Source organism: Marmota monax, unplaced genomic scaffold (assembly GCF_021218885.2).
Source record: "Marmota monax isolate L192 unplaced genomic scaffold, Marmota_monax_Labrador192_F-V1.1 WCK01_AAM20220418_F8-fsc00066, whole genome shotgun sequence".
Taxonomy (NCBI): Eukaryota; Metazoa; Chordata; class Mammalia; order Rodentia; family Sciuridae; genus Marmota; species Marmota monax.
Genome location: NW_026692805.1, coordinates 7080843 through 7102023, shown reverse-complemented (window position 1 = coordinate 7102023; position 21181 = coordinate 7080843). Strand labels below are relative to the sequence as shown.

At 37.2% G+C, this 21181-nt stretch overlaps 1 protein-coding gene and 1 long non-coding RNA gene across 23 annotated transcripts in view; one reads left to right on the top strand and one right to left on the bottom strand.

Annotated features, from left to right (window-relative positions):
- LOC124095155 (uncharacterized) overlaps nucleotides 1–21181 on the bottom strand; it is a 71474-nt gene that overhangs the window by 31363 nt on the left and 18930 nt on the right. The gene's annotated exons all lie outside the window — the stretch shown is intronic.
- Pard3 (par-3 family cell polarity regulator) overlaps nucleotides 1–21181 on the top strand; it is a 667456-nt gene that overhangs the window by 633429 nt on the left and 12846 nt on the right. For all 22 annotated transcript variants that reach the window (XM_058580585.1, XM_046448315.2, XM_046448314.2 and 19 more), the window contains one exon: nucleotides 15409–15529. In XM_058580585.1, the coding sequence (XP_058436568.1) occupies nucleotides 15409–15529 (121 nt within the window). The remainder of the gene's footprint in view (nucleotides 1–15408; nucleotides 15530–21181) is intronic.

Below are 21181 nucleotides of genomic sequence, written 5' to 3'. Positions count from 1 at the left end.
AGGCAGGAAAAGAAAAGAAAATAAAAAGTTCATTCTAGGAAGTCCAGCTTATCATTAATATGCTTTCTAAGAAAAGAGATCAGAGATTATGATGTATTAAAAAAAAAGCACAAGAAAAATTTCCAGAACTTGATAACAAAAGATTCCAGATTGATGACCTACATTGCACCCAGCAAAATCAGTGTTTTGAAAACGGAATGGCATTGTAAATTTTCAAAATAGCAAAAAAGAGGCAATCGTGTAAAAAGTATGTAATAAAGAATTGGGAATCAAAATATCATCAAGTTTCTCCATAGTAACATTGGAAGCAAGAAGACGGTGGAGCAATGCCTTTCACCTGCAGCCAGATTGTCAATGAATATTGATGGTAAAATAAATGTATCTTAAGGATAAGAAGCACATTAAATGTTTTACTTTGAATTGGTCTATGTTAGGAAGCTACAAAATGTTTCCTCTAATAATCTCCAGGATAATAATGAAGGGAGTTTCCAGGACTTCTGTTCTATAAAGAACCAGGGAGCAACCAGTCTATGTTGGACCATGTATGAAGAGTGCTTGAGGCCAGAGGCCTCCAAGAAAAACATTGGGAAATGATCAACTAACTGTAATAGATAGGTTCTGTCTTGTTGGAATTTGTATTACAAGGCTACAGAGTGTGGAAAAAAAAATGAGAGATGGAGTTTAATAAAACTAAAGAAAAATCAAGAACATTATAGAAGAAAAGTAATGTAATCATAGTACCCCACTTGAATGAACAGTGAAGAATATTTATACAAATAATAGAAACACTGCAAAATCATATTCAGATAAGTTGGGCTGTAATTATATGAGAGGATGTGGGAGGTGGGGATTGGGATTGCTAATGCTTCATCTACCTTAATAGGAATTCAACAGATGTGTCTGAATATGGCAGATAGTGGTATAAACATTTTTCAGAAATATTTAGTTAAATACAGAGGAATTCAGTTGGATGCAGATTATTTTGAATTCCCTAGCATTCCTTTGTGTAAAAGATTCATATTGATAATTATGCGGTGGAAGAATCATTGATGAGAGTGTATCACAAACCAGGATATGATTGATCCATTCTGAGTATCGTAGGTTGAGTTAAAAAGAAATACCACAGAAAAAAAAGCTGAAAGTCTTAAACATTTTTCATGAGTTTGGGCAGTAATAGAGACAAGATGTAACAAAGCAAGAGATTCATTTATTTTAAACCTCTTATCACTTAAAAACACAGACTATATACCTGTAGTATTTTGAAAAAAAATATAAGACCTCTTATAGTTTTCAAAATATATCAATGATTTTAAACCATTCTGGTCACATCGTTTGTGTTTTTTTCATATATTAAGCCTGAAATGAGAGGTTGAACTGATTGAGATTTTTATTTCACTTATTCTGTCTATCCAGATAAATAACTTGTAAGTTGGGACATGGCCAAATTGTGAGTAGAAATAAAATACAGAAAGTTATTAACTGATAATAATGAAGTTAATGAAAAGGATAAAATAAATAGAAGTTAAATCAAGGAAAGTATTCTAATGATCTTCAAAATGTTTAAAACCATAATACATACAAATTTGTCATTTAGGTACATCCATTTGGGTTATTTTAGAAAACTAGTTAATGAATAGATGTTTCATTACTTTTATTTTTGTTCTCAAAATGTTTGCCTATTATGAAACATATAGGCAGACTATCGCCTGTTACATTATGTTTCATTTTGAGTCATTTCAGAAAAACTGCATAGAATTTAGCCATGATTTAGAACTAAGCCCTGCATTGCACTGGAATTTTATCTTATGCCAAAAAAAATTGTTTTGTTTAGGATTATATAGGATTTTGCAATTATGCTGTCATTAAAGACAGAGAATGCAAAAAACAAAGAAAATGTTAGCCTTGAATTCTATGTAATCATTTCATGATTAAAGAATTAAAATAATGGTTCTATAATTAGTTTCTATGCTTGTATGATAAAACCTCTCTAATATGAAAAATAATGTGATAATCATTTTGTCATCAAAATCCATCAGGTTTTGCGGTTTAATTTCCATTGCTTTTTTAGTTGAAAGTTTTATAATGTATTCCTGATTTTTACTCCTTTTTTAGTTCATCATGTTTTTTACTTATAATTTTGAATATCATTTGCTTTGTTCAGACACCTAAATGTATATTTTAGTTTGAAGCACAGACTTTTCACTGTGGGTCACAACTGGTAACCTTTGTAATGCCAGTGGTTTTATTGAATGAATAAGCTCCAAACTTTCTTCAGGTATGTAACCCATTGGAATACCTTACATGTCCTTGCCATTTGTTAGAGAATTCAAGAAAATCACACATATATAAAAAGTGTACTTTTCATTGTACAAAGAAAAATGGCATCCATGATTTCTGGTAGGCAATAACATTTTACAGGTATTTTCTAAAATACATTTAAATTCAATGGTATACCTAAAAAACATTTTCTTTCTCATCATGGACTTGCTTAAAGCTATGCAGGTTTGCCTGCTAGGGAGTCAGGAAGACACCAGAGACTCAGAACTCTGCTTCTGGCTATGGCCCTGTGCCTGTTTCCCTCAGAGGGACCTGACAAGGAAATGTAGTCTAGCTCCTTCTACAATATCTGGGATTTTAGGCTTTAGCATGCACTGTCATCACTTTCAAAGGTCATTTGTCTAAAATGTTTTATTAGAATATTGTTTCTTCAACAAACACTAGGACAATTAGTTTTGCATTGATAATTTTCTAAAACATTGTCATAGTTTGCAAGTCCTGGCTTACTGGAGAGGCTGAGGCAGAAGGATCCCTTGAGCCTGGGAGTGAGTTTAAGGCCAGCCCAGGAAACATAGTGAGATCTCTTAAAACAGACAAACAAACAAAAACAACAAAACAGCCTGTCTGAGAAATATAACTTGTGTGCTAAGTTTTTAGCAAATCCTTTTTGGAGGTGTGACTGCATATAGATTTAGCAATCCTTGTAGGTAGAAACTAGCTTGGACTAGTTCTATGAAACCTTCCAGGAAAAGCTGCCTAGGTTCACAATAGAAAGCCCTTCTCTATGTATTTATTGTGGGTTCTGAAATTATGTGTGTCTGTGCATGTATGTGCTCTGTAGCTAGAGGAATTCTCCTCGAAAAGTAAAGCTAAATTTTTCTCACTTCTGCCTGAGACCACTGACAAGCTAATAAGGAAGAGTGATGATAGTAATAAAAATGGGGCGAGGGGTACATTCCTGAGATTTCATTGCTTATAAAGTGATAGGCCTGTTACCAAATGACCACAGAGGGACTTGGAGCAAGATCTAGTCCTGAGGCCTTCTGATGGAGAGGTGACCTCCCTGTGATCCATAAAGCATCCCGAGAGCTGGAACTATCACATCAGAAGCAAATGCAGGATTAACAGCTTTGGCAACCACCTTTTTAACCCAGAGAACATAGCTGTATGTTTTTAATTTGTTATGATTTATTACACTGAAATTGGTGTGAAATGGACAACAAATCATGGGTGTCAGAATCTGGAAATGAATTTTATCAGCTGAGCAAAGTGAGTGCCTTTGGGATTTGCATAAGTTTCTCATAATTCTTTTCATATTACACATGATGAGTAAAACTGTGAAAATAAACTGAAAATGACATGATATTTCCTAAGTAGCTAATTTCACATCTACACATAGACACATATAAATTTAGCCACTTAGCCTCAGTTTAGGCTTTCTCTATAATTCAAGGTGATTTGTACATATCTAGAGATACATTTGTCTTAAAACCTTTAAGTCAACATTAAGAGAATTTGTTCCATATCATAAATGTCTTGGATTATTTACAGAAATTACAAACATTATAACAAGATATTTACCAATTATGAATTTTGTTTTAACGCTCAGATTTGGAAAAGGGAATTTAGACTCACATACCAGTGTAAAAGTGCTAAGATGGAAGAAGATCTATCCCAAAATATCAGATGTTATAAATACCCTTCAGCATCACAAAAAAGCTGCCCTTGTTAGAAACTAACTTTGCATGCATAATTAATTTGAGCATCACATTCCTAGTTCACAAACAGAAGAGAAATTGAATTCAGGTGTTTGGTGAACATATGGGGGATTTACTTTGAATTTATGACCTGTGGTTTGAGTGTAAAACCCCAAGATACTTGCTGATAAAATTTAATGAACCTTGTGTAGAGGAGCTATTTTTATTTGTAGTTTGTTAATTGATACATTTCTTCATTTAACCCTCCCACATTTTCTCCAGTTCCTCATAAATCTTCCAGCCTGATAGAAGAGAACCATGGCGGAGACCCCGGTCTTCCTGGCCAGCTTGGTCTAACCTTCACCTAATTTGAAAAGTTCAGAGTTTGCTTTTCCACATCGTTTTAGTCTGTTCCTTCCCTTCCCTTTTAATTTAGTAATTTAGGCTTCTTCACTACACAGGTGACAGGAGGCAGACCCATATGCTTTGAGCAGGCACCTGGGAGGAAGTGATTCTTTCTTCCAAAAGAAGCAAAAGTTTTCAGAGAGGGGTGACATCACTTTACAGTTTCTTAAGGAAGCAAAGATGTGGAGACACAATACAGCTCATCATTAAAATTTAGGCAATGAATTCATTGCTGTCTCCTCCAGAATAAGCACACCATCAAAGGACAGGAACCTGCCGCACATAACCCTTGCCATCTCTCTCTGCCTCACCATTTATACGTAGAGAGTAGGAAGAATGCTCCTGATTCGAGTGCCAGGAGGGAAAACAAATGACAGTGTTCCATTTTAACATACGGGGTGTAATGGGTTTAATGAGAAACCTGTGTTTGCTCACTAATTTACAGCAATTAAGAACTTAGTTCTGACATCTGTAGATGAGAACTATTTATCTGGCGATTACAAGATCAGGAATATTTTATGGAATTGCTAATCAGCATAGAAAAATATCTAATGGCAAGAAGGTTGTTTACCTCTGCTCTCAGAATGGTGTCAATTCCTGGTGGTTCTGCTTGGATCCCTTTTTAGTTCAGTGACATTTCTCCCCCCTGACACTCTAGTCATCCCTGTTCAAGAACTTGTTTGTATCCACTTTATCATGCTGACAATCTGTCTGTTTTGAAAGGCTTACAACTCTGTACATGCGTGCATGACATCACAGTAAGACATTGCTTAATGATGTGAGACGCTGGTGGTCATTGCTGGCTGCCTGTTACTGAGGCTGCTTGACAGGTCTGCCCTACATCTGTTTCTCCCAGTGCCGCTTTTTTGCCGACTCCAGTTCCCATGTTGGCTTTCAATGTCCATGAAATAGCTGAATTTTAGACTTACTATTGAGAAAAAGGATCGAACAGTTTGACCCAAGAAGAACCAGTGAATAGGCAAGGAAGGAAAATTTGCTCTAAAGTTTCTCCAATGAACATGTTTCAAAAATGGCCCTCTTTAAGGGTGTCTTCTATTTCTATTTATTTATTTATTTAATTTTTATTTTTTAACATAATAGGCTGGGTCTTTAATCCTTCCATTTATGTAACTACAAAATAAGCCAATGAAGAAATATGTTTCCATTAAACAAGTAGACTAAAACACAGCACCCTCATATGACAATAGAATCATCATCTAAGTCCTGAAAATGTCAAGGTTCAAGAAAACAGAATCACAGTGGGTAAATGAATCAAGTTTTGGGAGCTTTAACCTACAATATTCTTTCTCAGTGTTTCACGACATGGACCATAGTGATGTTTCACAAGTCATAGGACTTTGAAGCTCTGGCATTTGGAGGAGGAAAAAAATCTCTTATGTAATGAGGTTAACAGTTAACATGGCTCTAGCATGATTTGTCCCTCAAGTGTGTGCATGGAATACCTGTCAGAGTGGTGGAAATCTATCAATAGGAAAATGCTTTTTGAATATGGTATCACATCATTTTTCAGGATCTTACATAAATGTGGAGATTGACTTTTGCATTTTTTTGATTGAGAAAAGAATAATGCCTCTTCAACATCTTCAGTAACTGAATGCCAAGTGCAGGTGTGAAATTCACTAGCATTTAGAACAAAATTTTGTATGTAGGCCAAAGAGTAAATTGCTAGGCCTGGGAAGTATATAGCAGAACTGAAATGGCCAAAGACATAAGCTAACATGGTTAGCAAAAATCTGCTGTGTACCTGTTCTTTTGCAAATTGGGGATTTGAAGGGCATCTGTTAAGTCCTAGACCCTTCCAAACTAAGAAAAACAAATTTTAACTTGGACTAGTTCCTTGTTAGGTTATGTATTTGATGCAGATCCCAACAGGTCTTCAATCTCCTTCAGAAAGAGAAAGTAGGAGTGGGCCATAGAGTTCCGTTTTATCCAAAAACCTGGTCATCAGGTATATTTTCATCACACTGCAGGAAATAACCCATACTCTTGCCTGAGCCTTGTGAGGGCTGATTGGCCTCATCAGAGCTAATGAGTTGGGTTTTACCAAAGAACCTGGTCAGCAGGCTGTCCCAGGGGTCAGCCAGGCTGGGTTCTCATGTGGATGCTACACTAAGGAAGTGCCAATCTTCTTGCTCCTATGGATGTTGGCAGGATTCTATTCCTTGCAGCTGTCCTCAGAAGCAACAAGGGGGCAGAGACATGCAAGGTGGATGCCGTGTTCTTCTGTGATTTCATAAATGTAATCACATCCAATACATAATTATTGACGCTTGTCATTGTTTAGAAGGAAATGCGAGTCCTGTCCACATTGAAAGGTAGGGGATTACGGAAAGTTGGAACACCAGAAAACAAACACCTGGGCGCCACCTTAAAGTCTACCCATCCCAGATATTTGCTGAACAATTTACTCTGCCGTAAGCAAGGAAGAGATAAACTTTATACATGTTAGTGATTAGGATGATGGCACAATCTTGAGAAAACTACTCACACATGCAAAGTGTCATATACACTGTGAGACACTATTTGGGCCAGAGAACAATTGCAGAAGAATGGTTAGGAAAATCTGAATGTGGGCTGGAGTGATTGAAAAAGGCTGCCAGGAAGTGGAATTTGATTTTTTTGACTCACTAATAGAACTTGGAAGAATGGGGAAAAAGAGAGAGTATGAAAGAAGGCAAAATATGAGCAGATTTGTCTTCCTCTCTTCTTTGGCAGCTTTCTTCTTTTGTACCAGACATTATAATCATCTCCCTCTTCTGAGCAGCATGGAAAACTAGCCTCAATTCACTTCCTCCCTTCTGTTTACCATCTCACTTTCTTTCATTTTTTTTCCCCCATGGGAAGGAAAGTGTACCGAGATGGTACCTCCTTATTTATAAAATGAGTGGTTGATTCTCCCTTCCTTTGATTTCTGGGCTCTGCCCTCGCTTCCAGGTTTTCAGATTTCTTTTGCATAATTAAAAATGCAAATGTTAAAGTATTTTTAATTCATAATGAATTAATCAGTCACATCACAAACTCCTCTCTCTTAGTGTATGCTCCTCTGAAAAATAGGCCAGAACTCAAGCCCACAAGAAAGTGTATCCAAGTTCATTTTAGACAGATTGGAGGGAGAGGACAGTTTAGGAGCTGCAAGCCTATAAGGCAATGCCCCGTTGTCAGGTTTTTTATATATTTTTTCCTCAGTATCCACAGGTTCCAGGACCCCCTCAAATATCAAAGTCTTTGGATGATGAAATTCCTTATATAAAATGGTGTAGTGTTTCTATATAACTTTCACATACTTTCCCATGTACTTTAAATCATCTGTATACTACGTCTAATACCTAACAGAATTAAAATATTGTGTAAATAGTTGTTACATTATATTACTTAGGGAATAATGATACCAAAAATGGCTGTACACATTTAGCACACACCCAATGTGTTTTCAAATATTTTTTTCCTTCCTAGGGTGGTTGAATCCAAGGATGCAGAACCCATGGATGTTGAGGGCCAATCTATTTAATTTGGGGGACTGTTACTAGGGGACCACAAGCCTTATCTTGATGCAATGGAAGTAAATAGCCTGGAGAAGCAACATATGAAACAGACACCATCTGCCTAATAGAAGCAGAGGTTACAAGCTAGCTGCCAAGAGAACGATTTTGTTTGCCTTACCTAGCATTAAAAAATAAGATAAATCAAATTTTAAATTTTGGGAAAACCTGTATTTCTCACTTATCTTTTTAAAAAAATTGGAAAGCAACACCAAGCCCACATCCCTCCAGTTTCTCTCTATGGGAACGAAGGACCTCCCCCTCTAAACCAGGCATATCACCCCCGTTTGTCATAGAATGTACATGGGTGTTTCCAGTGCAGTGGATTCTCCTTCATTCTTTAGTTAACTAGTTACCATGAAGATACTGGAATCTTTGTTAACTACGAAGTCTCCAGGCATCATTTTTCACAGTATTGTCCTTATACCTGCAGTATTTTCTGAATATATGCAGGACCCTGAGCTCTGTATTAAACTGACTGAAACAGAATATCTAAAGGTGAGTCTCAGCAATCAGTTATGTTTTTTTTTTTTTTTTTTACAAGCTCCCTGAATGATCCTCAGACATACAGTGTGTATGCATGAGAACCCTTGTTGTACATTTTCAGTTCTCACTTGGGGGAGTTTTGAATTAGTATGCCTGTGGAACAAGGTGTAGGACTGGTCCAGTACTTACCTGCAAATAGTTCATTGCTACATTTAGCATGAATGGGTATTTTCAGCTGCCTTTAGGAAGCACATTGCAGTGTCTAATCTGAAGGTGATGAAGCCTCATATACTGTGGTCTGCCTCTGAGAGGGCAAGGTGCAATCCCTGTGGCAATTATGGATGGGGAAGATCTGAGCTCCATATTGTTCAAGGTCACATTGTGCTGTGCATGCTGGGTTAGAAATCTCTGTAGTCTGGGATCCAAGATACCCTTGCTTAACCTCATCAGGAAAAAAAAAAAAAAAAAAAACCTAAATCATTACTGAACCAAAACCAACTTCTTAACTTCTGAAGCTTGCATGCTTTCTCTTTCTCTCTCTCCTCTCTCTCTCTCCCTCCCTCCCAAACACACACACACACACACACACACACACTTCCAGTTCAACTACACAAACCAATGTGTAAGAGGAGGCTAAGTGCTTTGTATTGGACTAATACTGTCTCTTGTATCTCTTTGCCCAAAAAGCATCTGTATAGCCCCCCTCATCATTTTTGTTCAGATCCTGATCATGCATACTATCTGGAAATAATAATTTAGAGACTCCTCATCAAGAGTTTTATTGTCTTACTCATCCATCTGATCAACTTAGGTGGTATTTTTTATTATATTGCTCATACAAAAAAATAGCCATTTTAAATTGGCATTGAACCTAAATCTAAGTTGATCAGGATGTGTAGGGACCAGTCCCTGTTTCTAATGAATATTTAAAATTTCCTTTGGCTTTCTTGGCAGAAAAGCTCACCAGGAGATTTAGAAGGCCAAATTTGAATTATTGGCCCTTTATAGACTGGCCTGAGAAACAGAACTGATCCATTGCAAAGGTTTCATCTCTTGAAGCCAGGATTTCACCTTCAGACTGCCAACTGCTGATCCCCAAGGATGCTTGACAGTCTTCCAGTCTTTGGAAATCATCATCAATCATGAACGATTGCAGCCTGTTTTCCAACTTCAACCCTCAAAGTGGCTTTGTTAGTCTGAGGCCAGCCACTCAGCTTTCTCTAGAGCACAGGAAGAAAGAGAGCAAAGGCAAAGAAGGGGACAAGCCTCACTAGCTCCCCAGATTTGGAAATCAGGGCAAAAGTGACTTCCAGAGCTTGTCTTTTACTCTGAAAAACACTGAGGCCATCCTAATTTCAAACTGAGGATACTGGGTCAACTTCCTTTGTTGGGAGATTGAATTTTCACTAATTACAAATAGTAGGAGGTCAGTTTTCATCAATGGTTTAGACTTCATGAAGCCTAATAAATTGTAGAATTAAGACTTTGCTGCATGGTGATAATAACAGAGAAATATTTCTGGTTAGAATTGTAAAATACTTTGTCAGTTGAGCCTCCTGCCATCCTCCCATTAAGAGCTATGATGTATGCTAGGAACAAAAATGACACAGCTGAGAAGGTGACAGTGGCATTAATGGATGCTCACTTTCTCCTCTCTTTGTCTTACGAATTTAACCATCCTTATTCACCCCCCCCCCCCACACACAGTTTCATATAGAGAGCAAGGAGCTCTATAGATTGGACATTATATTGGGCAGCCATTACTGAAAATTTATGTGAAACAGCATAAGATGTTGCACATGTTTTTAAAAAGCCAGTGCTTGCCACCTGCCTGCCTCAAAATTGTGGAGGACAGTTTGAAGCTATACCCAGTGTGGGCCGAAGCCTTCCACGGTCAAACCACACATTTTCAGACCTATTTTAATGTTTAACATTTTCAGGCTGATCAGCTCAAAATATTTGCCGAGGAGGACAAGCTTTTATTGACGGAGAAAATAATCAAATTGAATGAATTGAAAGGATATTCCAGAAGTACTAATGAAATCGCTGCAATCATGAAGGAGACCTCCCAATAGATTCAGTGATGAAAGACCATCTCATATTCTTGAATAATGTTAACATTCTAGTCCTACATATGCGTATTTTCTATTTGATATTTTTTTTTAAAATTTTTTTTTAGTTTTTGATGGACACAATACCTTTATTTTATTTATTTATTTTTATGTGGTGCTGAGGATTGAACCTAGTGCCTCACACATGCTAGGCCAGCACTCTACCACTGAGCCAGCCTCCAAACCCAGCTCCTGTATTTGAGATTTTTAAACCTTCAAAATATGTGGAGTTATATGTAGGTATACGTCTATCTGAGAGTTTTATAAACTGTACCATGACAGACTTTGTCTTTCCAAGCTACCTCTCACAAATGACATCACCAAGGTGGGTGTGCTGCTCACAGATCTTTAACACTAAGTAACCAGGGCAATGTATTTTCTTTTCCCTACTCCACTGATCTTCCTTCAGTTTTTGTGAGATTCCTCCAATTTTTTTTTCCTTTTTCCTCTCTAGCTTTCACATATGAGAGAAAATATATGACTCTTGACCTTCTGAGTTTGGCTTATTTCATGTAACATAATGTTCTCAAGTGCTATTCACTTTCCTCTAAATGATATAATTTCATTTTTCTTTATGGCTGAATAAAACTCCATTGCATATATATACCACATTTTCTTTATCCATTTATCCACCGATGGACACCTACACTGGTCTCATAGTTTGACTATTGTGAATTGTGCTGCTGTAAACATGAGTATGCATGTATCACTGTAGTAACATAACTTTAATTCTTTAGGATAAATACCGAGGCGTAATATAGTTGGGTCACATGGTGGCTCCATGCCATCATGTTTTTGAGGAATCCCCATTCTGACTTCTACAGTGGTTGTACTAATTTACAATCCCTAACATACTGTAAGTGTTCCTTTTTCTTTACATCCTCTATGGCTTTTTTTTGTACCAGGGATTAAACTCAGGTGCTTAATCACTAATGTGAGCCACATCCCAGCCTGTTTTATTTTGAGACAGGGCCTCACTCAGTTGCTTAGAGCCTCCCTAAGTTGCTGAGGCTGGCTTTGAACTTTGGATCTTCCTGCCTCAACCTCTTGATATACTGGGATTACATACAGGCATGCACTACCACACCAGGCTCTGGCATTTATTTTTGTTTGTATTCTTTTTTTAAAAAAAAATATTTATTTATTTGTTCTAATTTGTTATACATGACAGAAGAATGTATTTCAGTTTGTAGTTACACAAATGGAACACAATTTTTCATTTTTCTGGTTGTATACAAAGTAGAGTTACATCATTCATGTCTTCATACATGTACTTAGATTATTGATTTCCATCTCATTCCATTGTCTTTCCTATCCCCATGCCTCCTACTCTTTCCTCCCTCCCCTTTGCCTGATCCAAAGTTCCTCCACTCATTCCATGCCCCACCCGCCACATTATGGATTAGCATCTACTTATCAGAGAAAACATTTAGCCTTTGGTTTTTTGGGGTTGGCTTACTTCACTTAACATGATATTCTCCAACTCCATCCATTTATCTGCAAATGCCATGACTTTATTCTCTCTTAATACTGAGTAATATTCCATCGTTTATTTATACCACAGTTTCTTTTTTTTTTTTTAATTTTTTATTGTTGGTTGTTCAAAACATTACAAATTTCTTGACATATCATATTCCACACTTTGATTCAAGTGGGTTATGAACTCCCACCTTCACCCCATACACAGATTGCAGAATCACATCAGTTACACATCCATTGATTTACATATTGCCATACTAGTGTCTGTTGTGCTCCACTGCCTTTCCCATCCTCCACCCTCCCCCCTCCCCACCTCTCCCCTCCCCTCCCCTCCTCTCTCTCTACCCCCTCCACTGTATAACCCTGAGGGTCTCCTTCCATTTCCATGCAATTTCCCTTCTCTCTCCCTTTCCCTCCCACCTCTCATCCCTGTTTAATGTTAATCTTCTTCTCCTGCTCTTCGTCCCTACTCTGATCTTAGTTACTCTCCTTATATCAAAGAAGACATTTGGCATTTGTTTTTTAGGGATTGGCTAGCTTCACTTAGCATAATCTGCTCTAATGCCATCCATTTCCCTGCAAATTCTATGATTTTGTCATTTTTTAATGCAGAGTAATACTCCATTGTGTATAAATGCCACATTTTTTTTATCCATTCGTCTATTGAAGGGCATCTAGGTTGGTTCCACAGTCTTGCTATTGTGAATTGTGCTGCTATGAACATCGATGTAGCAGTGACCCTGTAGCATGCTCTTTTTAGGTCTTTAGGGAATAGACCGAGAAGGGGAATAGCTGGGTCAAATGGTGGCTCCATTCCCAGCTTTCCAAGAAATCTCCATACTGCTTTCCAAATTGGCTGCACCAATTTGCAGTCCCACCAGCAATGTACAAGTGTACCCTTTTCCCCACATCCTCGCCAGCACTTGTTGTTTGACTTCATAATGGCTGCCAATCTTACTGGAGTGAGATGGTATCTTAGGGTGGTTTTGATTTGCATTTCTCTGACAGCTAGAGATGGTGAGCATTTTTTCATGTACTTGTTGATTGACTGTATGTCCTCCTCTGAGAAGTGTCTGTTCAGGTCCTTGGCCCATTTGTTGATTGGGTTGTTTGTTCTCTTATTGTCTAATTTTTTGAGTTCTTTATATACTCTGGATATTAGGGCTCTATCTGAAGTGTGAGGAGTAAAGATTTGTTCCCAGGGTGTAGGCTCCCTATTTACCTCTCTTATTGTTTCTTTTGCTGAGAAAAAACTTTTTAGTTTGAGTAAGTCCCATTTGTTGATTCTAGTTATTAACTTTTGTGCTATGGGTGTCCTATTGAGGAATTTGGAGCCCGACCACACAGTATGTAGATCGTAGCCAACTTTTTCTTCTATCAGACTGCGTGTCTCTGATTTGATATCAAGCTCCTTGATCCATTTTGAATTCACTTTTGTGCATGGCGAGAGAAAGGGATTCAGTTTCATTTTGTTGCATATGGATTTCCAGTTTTCCCAGCACCATTTGTTGAAGATGCTATCCTTCCTCCACAGAAACCAATCCACAAAACTACAACTATCTTATATTTGATAAAGGGGCTAAAAGCATGCAATGGAGGAAGGATAGCATCTTTTTTGTTTGTTTTTTTGATGACTGTCATTCTGTGTGAGAAAATATCAGTGTAGTTTTGATTTGCATTTTCCTAATTACTAGAGATGTTGAGCATTTTTTATAATATTTGTAAAACATTTGTATTTTCTCTTTTTATTGGCTTAAAAATATGACATCAGAGTGCATTATAATTCTTATTACACATATATACCACAATTTTTCATATCTGTTTGTATATAAAGTATTTTGACACCTAATTCGTGTCTTCGTACATGTACTTTGGATAATGATGTCTATCACATTCCACCATTGTATTTTTTATTTTGTGAAGCATCTGTTTAATTCATTTGCCCATTTATTAATTGGGTTTGGGGGATGCTTAAGTTTTTTTGCATTCTTTATATATTCTAGATATTAATCCTCTCTCAGAAGTATGGCTGCCATAAATGTTCTTTCATTTTGTAGGTTTTTTCCTTCACATTCTTAAATGTTTCTTTTGCTGTGCAGAAGATTTTAATTTGATGCCATCCCATTTATTAACTCTTGGCATTATTTTCTGAAGTTTAGGGGTCCTATTGAGAAAGTTGTGGGAAATATGTTTTCAGTGAAGAGCCCCTGATCATCCTAATAGCTTGCAGCTTCCAATTCTGCCAGCAGTTTGGAAGAAATATGACTTGTTTCTTGACCTCAAGGAGTATGAAGTTTTCTTGGGGAGACAGAATATACCTGGTGTGCTTTCATAGCATTCATGACAGGGTGTGACTAGTGCCTCAGTGAATGGAATAGGCAAGAAGTGTTGTAAGATTTAAGATTGACTTAATTTTGGTCATTGAGCTGTTTTTTTTTAATACAAAAATGCTGTTTTAAAGATTTATATAATTTTGCAAAGGGGGTCTTTGGAATCTGACATTTGTTTTACTAAGTGATACATGTGGCGTAGTGATATAGTAACTGCACTAGGAGCCAGAAAATCTGGACTGCAGTCCCACTTTCTCTACTGGCCAGATGAGATAACTCAATCAAGCAAGCCACCTGCTGTCAGTTTCTACGTTTGCAAATGTGTGTGTGTGTGTGTGTGTGTGTGTGTAATACTACCTTCCATATTACTCTTACAAGCTAAACTCTTTGTAGGTACAAAACAAAATTCAATGCTGTACTAACAGAAAGTGTAATTGTAACTAAATGGTTAAATGAAACTACCACTTGAAATCATCTTTTAAATGTTTTTTTTTAAATTTATTTATGCTGTGAGAGTTGTGTTTTGTTCATAGACCTCTGATGATTCATAAATAAGAACTTTATATAATGGCATAATGAAAAAAGAGGGCTTTGCACATTTGTGAGGAAACCTTTTATGGTGTCATCTCACTTGATTATTACAACTATGATATCTAGAACAAAATTATCTCCATTTCACATATAAAGAAACTCTTATCAAAAGGGAGGAGCTAGAGCAGGACCCTGGTATCTCTGCTGTCTAATGCCATGTTCTTTCCAAAAACACTTCACCGCCAGTACCTTACCAGATTACAGAAAGGAGATGAGGCTTTTAAAGATCAGTGGGGGGGGGGAGGGAGGAATATCTAAAAATACCATATATCCTCTTTGATATCTGTCTGAAATAACTGCAATAAGCACCAATCCTAAGAACAAGATGAAAACATTAGTCCAGATACTGTTTTAAAAACTCACTTCCTCTTAAATAACATCCTTTCACAGCAAGTTGCCATTTTCCCTAGCAACTGCAGTTCACAGATCATATTTCTGACAGGTGTTCATTGTTGCCCCTTGTCTCTTCCAGCAACCGATCAACTCCTAGCAACCATGATCGGATACAGCGTCTGCGGCAAGAGTTTCAGCAGGCAAAGCAAGATGAAGATGTGGAAGATCGGCGACGCACCTACAGCTTTGAACAACCATGGGTTAGTATATGGCTCTTCAGCACAACGAAAGTCCTACAGCTTCTCTGCAGTAAAGGACCCAAAGCTATGATCTCAGTCCTTTAAGAAATGAGACAAGATGGAGCCAAATTCCTTTGACCTTTTAACATATTGACCTTTTCCTCATTTCCATCTGGGTTTCATCATTGCTAATTTCATTTTATATCTTGTTCCACCATCTGTCCATTGCGTAATAGGTTTAATTAGCCTTATGACAAGACATAGCAAAAATATTCATGCTCTCAACTGTGTATTTTTATTAACTTTAGTAAATATTTTTCTATAGAAACATCAGAATCAAGAGCCAAACTAAGTTGAACACATCTATCTCTATTTGTGTCGATGAGGCACAAAGTACAGTGTTTAATAATTCTTGATTCTTGAGTCTCAATTCTCCCTCATTCCCCTTGGGTATTGTCAAATCACTCTCATTTATCCATTTACATCTCTATTCCAGTCTATCCTCTGCACAGCTTCCAGAGTGATCTTTCTGGAACAAAATTTCAAATGTTTTTCTCAATACCAGACCTGTGTCCTTTTCTTCTATTTTATCCTAGAAATGATGGCATCTTTGTGAATAGAGCAGACTTGAGTTTGAGATGATGAGGATTTTTGAGAGTGAGTCAGTTAGAGACAAATAAATAAGCTGATTAAGGTAGAAAACTCTATGTCTGGGTATTCCACAGTCCAATCAACATAGTAAGATAACCATGACTAAAAATGCTTAGAGGAATGGGAAAAAAGAAAAATGAATCTGTAGATTAATTCTCTGATGGAGAGTGGTAAGATAGGCATGGCAAAAAGTTAAGGAAGTCATTCTGGAGTCGTGGTGAGATACTGGTGCAGCATCACCTAATCTGGGCAGGGTGACAAGTGCACCTCAAGGAAGGATTGCCTGAGAGCTTGGGAGTATGAAAGAGTGATTGGAAATTTAGGGATTTTCAAGTCTAGGAGGTTATAGTCAAAACACTGTATATTTTTGGATTCCAAGATCTTGAAGGTGCCAAAGTTCTGGATAATGTTGAGATCTAAGACATGTCTTTTGTGCATGAAAATTACAGAAACAGACATTAGTGCCAATAAAGTTGATGAGTCCAGTTTGGATAAAGTGTCAGGAGTAGAATTAATTACACTAAGTTTTTGAGAAGCTAAGGGCAAAAGATTTGAAGTAAAAACAAATGATCCTATTTTATTTGTAGAAGTATAAACCATCCTGCTGAAGCAGAATTGAGGGTTAGCTTTATTTTAAAGGGAAGTAGAGATTAAAGGTAGAAAAGTAGTAGGAGGCTTTGATGCTAGATTAAAAGTTGGAAAAGGGATGGTACCAAAACAGAACACTGATCCACTAGCTAGTTGGCCCAGCCCTCCAGGCTTCAGTTTTCTTATTTGTTAAGTCAGGAAGATTAGAGCAGGTGATAGATACTAAACCCTGTGATCATATGAAAAAAGGCAGTTAGGTGTGCAAAGCAGATACAGGCAGAGCTCCGCTAGTTGAATGCAGAGGCCACTGCGGATCTAGTTAATTGCTTTCAGGATCAGATCTTCTTGAAGTGTTCTCCATAGATCAGATCTTCAGTTGTTGCCTGGAAACCCATTGGAAACACACATTCTCGCACCCTGCTTCAGACCCATTAGATGAGAACCTCTGTGGGTGGGGCCCAAGGAACTGCATTTTAGCAAGCCTCCAACATTAAGAGGCACACTGTTCTAGAGTCTGGATGGTCTTTGAGATCCTTTTGGTCCTAATACCTGACATCCCCAATAAATTACATAAAGCAAGAAACCCATAAAGTTTTCTGATTAAGGGATTTAATAATTATAGTGGAGTTGAGGAAGATTAATTTCGAGGTGAAAGGAGAAGAAGGAAAGTAGTACTAGGTTGAAAGAATTCATTTTAGGTAAGGAAAAAGGGACCTTAAAACAGGCAACTGGCAATGTGCAAACAGCATCCTGGAGTAAAAATAACTCATGAAATCAATCCTTTGCCTTATTTGGGGAGGTTGAAAAACAAGTTTAGCAAGCCTAATATTAATGAAAATATCGAATTGTCTTCTGCGACAATAGTGCTGTTTGTGGTATTTTTTCTTAAGGCATTTAGTTTATTTTTCTAGATGATTAAGTAAATCAAGTCATTTCCATGGTAGCAACAGGACAGAATTGTTTTCATCTCCTCCTATCATTTGACATAATCCACTCCATCTACTCCCACTAGGTTTTTTAAGGCAGGATTTTTTTGGTGATATATGGTAAATATGTTCTTAATGATGTATATTTGCATAAAGGAACTGAGAAGAATGAAGAGCATATTGTTAACCCGAAGAAAACAGCAACTGCAGGTGGAAACAGTTGTCACACACACAATGGCTTATCATTCCCATACTCTACCATGGAGAGCAGCATTAGGCCATTTTACTCTACTGGAGAGTGTGGATTTCCAACCAGCATCTTTACAACATTTGTCTGTTTTTTTTTTTTTAACAAATTATTTAATTTATCAAGTTTATTAGGGTTTACTATGGTTCAGTATTATGCTTAATACTAAGAACAAGAACAGGAAAGAAAGATTGTCCTTAGAAAACCACAGTGGAGCTGATACAAAGAAGGACACTGTACAATATCGAAGGGACATGATGCATAAGCCTGGGACAGATACACAGAAGAGAGGCCCATACCAGTTTTAGGTAGACAGGAAAAGTTTGAAAGAAACCCTCTTGGAATATATTTTAAATACCTAAGTTTGAGAAGTAGAATGACATATCTTTGGGAACCAAGGTTCATGAATTTGTATCTGACTGGTGACATTGTATCACATGCAAAACCTCTAAGTTCCAGGCTAAATGAGGGTTTCCTACATCTTAGCATTGCTGAAATGCTTTTCATTAAGAGAAGTCAAAGTCATTCAAAATCTGTGTTTTGGAAGTTTTTAAATAAGATTCTTTTCAATAAGAGCAGTGAATATATTGACATGTATTTTTATGTTATCTATTTAATATGAGCAGTTGTTGTAGGGAAAACATTTGAGATAATCTTGTACATTTGGAAACTCACTACTGAAGGTCATAGGCCAAATTTTTGTCTATCAAAATACCATTGGAACTTTTAGACAGACAACTTGGCTTATATTATTGTTTCCTGTAATGAGTGAGCAGGGAATTATTACTTGGATGACAGGCTTATTACCTTAGGAAAGGAATAATTTCCTAAATTGTGGGTCGGAAGTTGACCTTTTCTTTTTTTTTAATATCTAAACAATTGGGATCTTGCTGTGGACTTTCCATTCTACTGATCATGTAAATGAGCTTAAAGTGAATATAATTCTGCTTAGTGTATTAATTTTCATACCAATTCTCATTGTTACCTTAGTAAGAGCTGCTCAGTTCCAAATGTAATTTGGTATATGGTTTTTATTAGCCATTTTACAAAATGAGCTTTGAGTATCTTGGACTCCTTTCTCCTCTTCCCCTATGTCTTCTGACCTTGCAAGGTCACTGTGTTTGGAAAGGATGAGAGCATGATCTCACCCATTCGAATGGTTTGTAATCATTTTAGCCTTATGGAGCCACAAACTCATCTTCAAGCTGTGTGTACAACTTAGACCATATTAGTCGAAATTGTCATGCTTGTTAGAAATGCCCACACACAAAGTGCAACCAGATGTGTCACATAGAAAAATATCCAAGCCAATTATTTTACATAAAGGGTAGGATGCTGCAGAAAATTTATCCAAGTAGCCCTTTTCAATTCATCTATTTTGAAAATGGGCTGCACAAACTCTAGCAGTATAGAATGCACCTGCTCATGGGCCTTTGTTCAAAATAATGTTTGGGCCTGAGGGAGCTGATTTGTGGCACAAAAAGTCTTTAGATGAGCATAGGCCCAGAAAATTTCCTCAGCTCCATAATTAAAGTCAATTCTCCCCCAAGTTGAGTAAGAAGAAGGGAAAGCAACTTCTACCTCTCAGAGTGCCAGGTGCAATCTAAATAAAGCAGCAAGTTGCTTTCAATCTGTCTTAAGATAATGGAACAATAGCTGAGGTTAGGGCTATTATTACATAGCTCAGATATGGACAGAACTTAGCATTGCTTTTAAAAGAATTAAATTGCAGGCTACACACATAAGTACAGTATGCTGTTAAAACTTTGCAGATATGAGTGTTGCCCACAAGAAAACTTGCTGGCTGAGACGATTGATAGATGGGATAATGGATCCTTTAATAGCTATATTGCTAAATCCTTTCCATCCCAGGTTGGTAGTGAAAGTAGTTTAGTCCTTCAGGTAGAAAATTGACACTCTGCACTATGAATATCCTCTTCTCCCCCTAGCTTGCTTTCTTCCTTGCTGTCTTTAAACAAATAACAAAATCTGCGCTTTCCTCCATTTTCCTGGACCTTAATAGCTCTTCTTACCCCTTTTAGGGTTTTGCCTCTTTTAATTGGCAAGACAATTACAGTGAGCAGCCACTCTATGCTCCTAGATTGCCTCTCTATGCCTAGGGATTTGAGAAAATTGTGGTCTTCCTTTTGTTTTCCTCTTTTTTAAGACTTGAAAGGTATCTGCTGTCATTTCTTCATAGTGGCTTCCATGCTGTGACTCAAAAAAATTCTGCTTTCATGACCCCAGCTCAAACTGGGTGGCAATCACCTGCCTTAGAAACAGACCTGGAAGAAACCATTCTTTTTGCAAAGGGGTACCCTTTGCCCATAGAGAGAGCCTCTATGCTTCTACAAAGTAGATCCCTTCATTTTTAGCACCATGATCTCTTCCCCCAGCCAAACCTCCCATGACCCATAGGCCATTCCACCACAGAGGGTTAGGGTGGCAGGAGCTCATGAAGGAGCCTTTGACTGCCATTAGCACCTGACCTAGAGGGCCTGGCTTGTTCTGTAGAGTTTCTCTTTGATTTTCAACATACTTGTTGATTAAGGTGTGGAAATCAAACAGACCCAAGCACTAATGAGAAAGATGAGAAAAAGACAAATACAGTGTCAAAACCCAAATGTGCAAATATAAAATCTTTACGAGGGAAATGAATATGCTCTGCAGATATTTTTAAGCCATGGCTCAGGTTCTCCGTAGCAATTAAGATTTTCAACATTCAGAACCCACAACAATTTAATTGCTGTGATGGGGCAGAGGGCTAAGAAGCCAGGGCAGATAGACAGAAGTGGACATTGTTTTGATTAAATGTTGTAAGAAGTCTACCATAGAAAATAATTGCCACTATTATCAATGATCACTTTTAAGGAAATAGTTTATACTCTTTACATGGTTTGGTGCATAAATATTATTTCTACCCTGTACCAAATCTTTAAATTGCCATTTTATCAGATTATGAAATTTATATTAGAGTCATAAAACATTGGGATTGCCAAAATAAGGATTCTCAATCTTAAAGGGATATCATTGATGATTTTATTATTATTTTTATCATCAACTATTCTCATCATAATCATTCATGATAGGTTTACATCCAAAGCACAGTAACTTTTCTGTATTTTATTATTTATTTGTTTGTTTATTTATTGGATGGGTACTAGGGATTGAACTCAGGGACACTCGACCACTGAGCCACATCCCCAGCCCTATTTTGTATTTTATTAGAGACAGGGTCTCACTGAGTTGCTTAGCACCTCT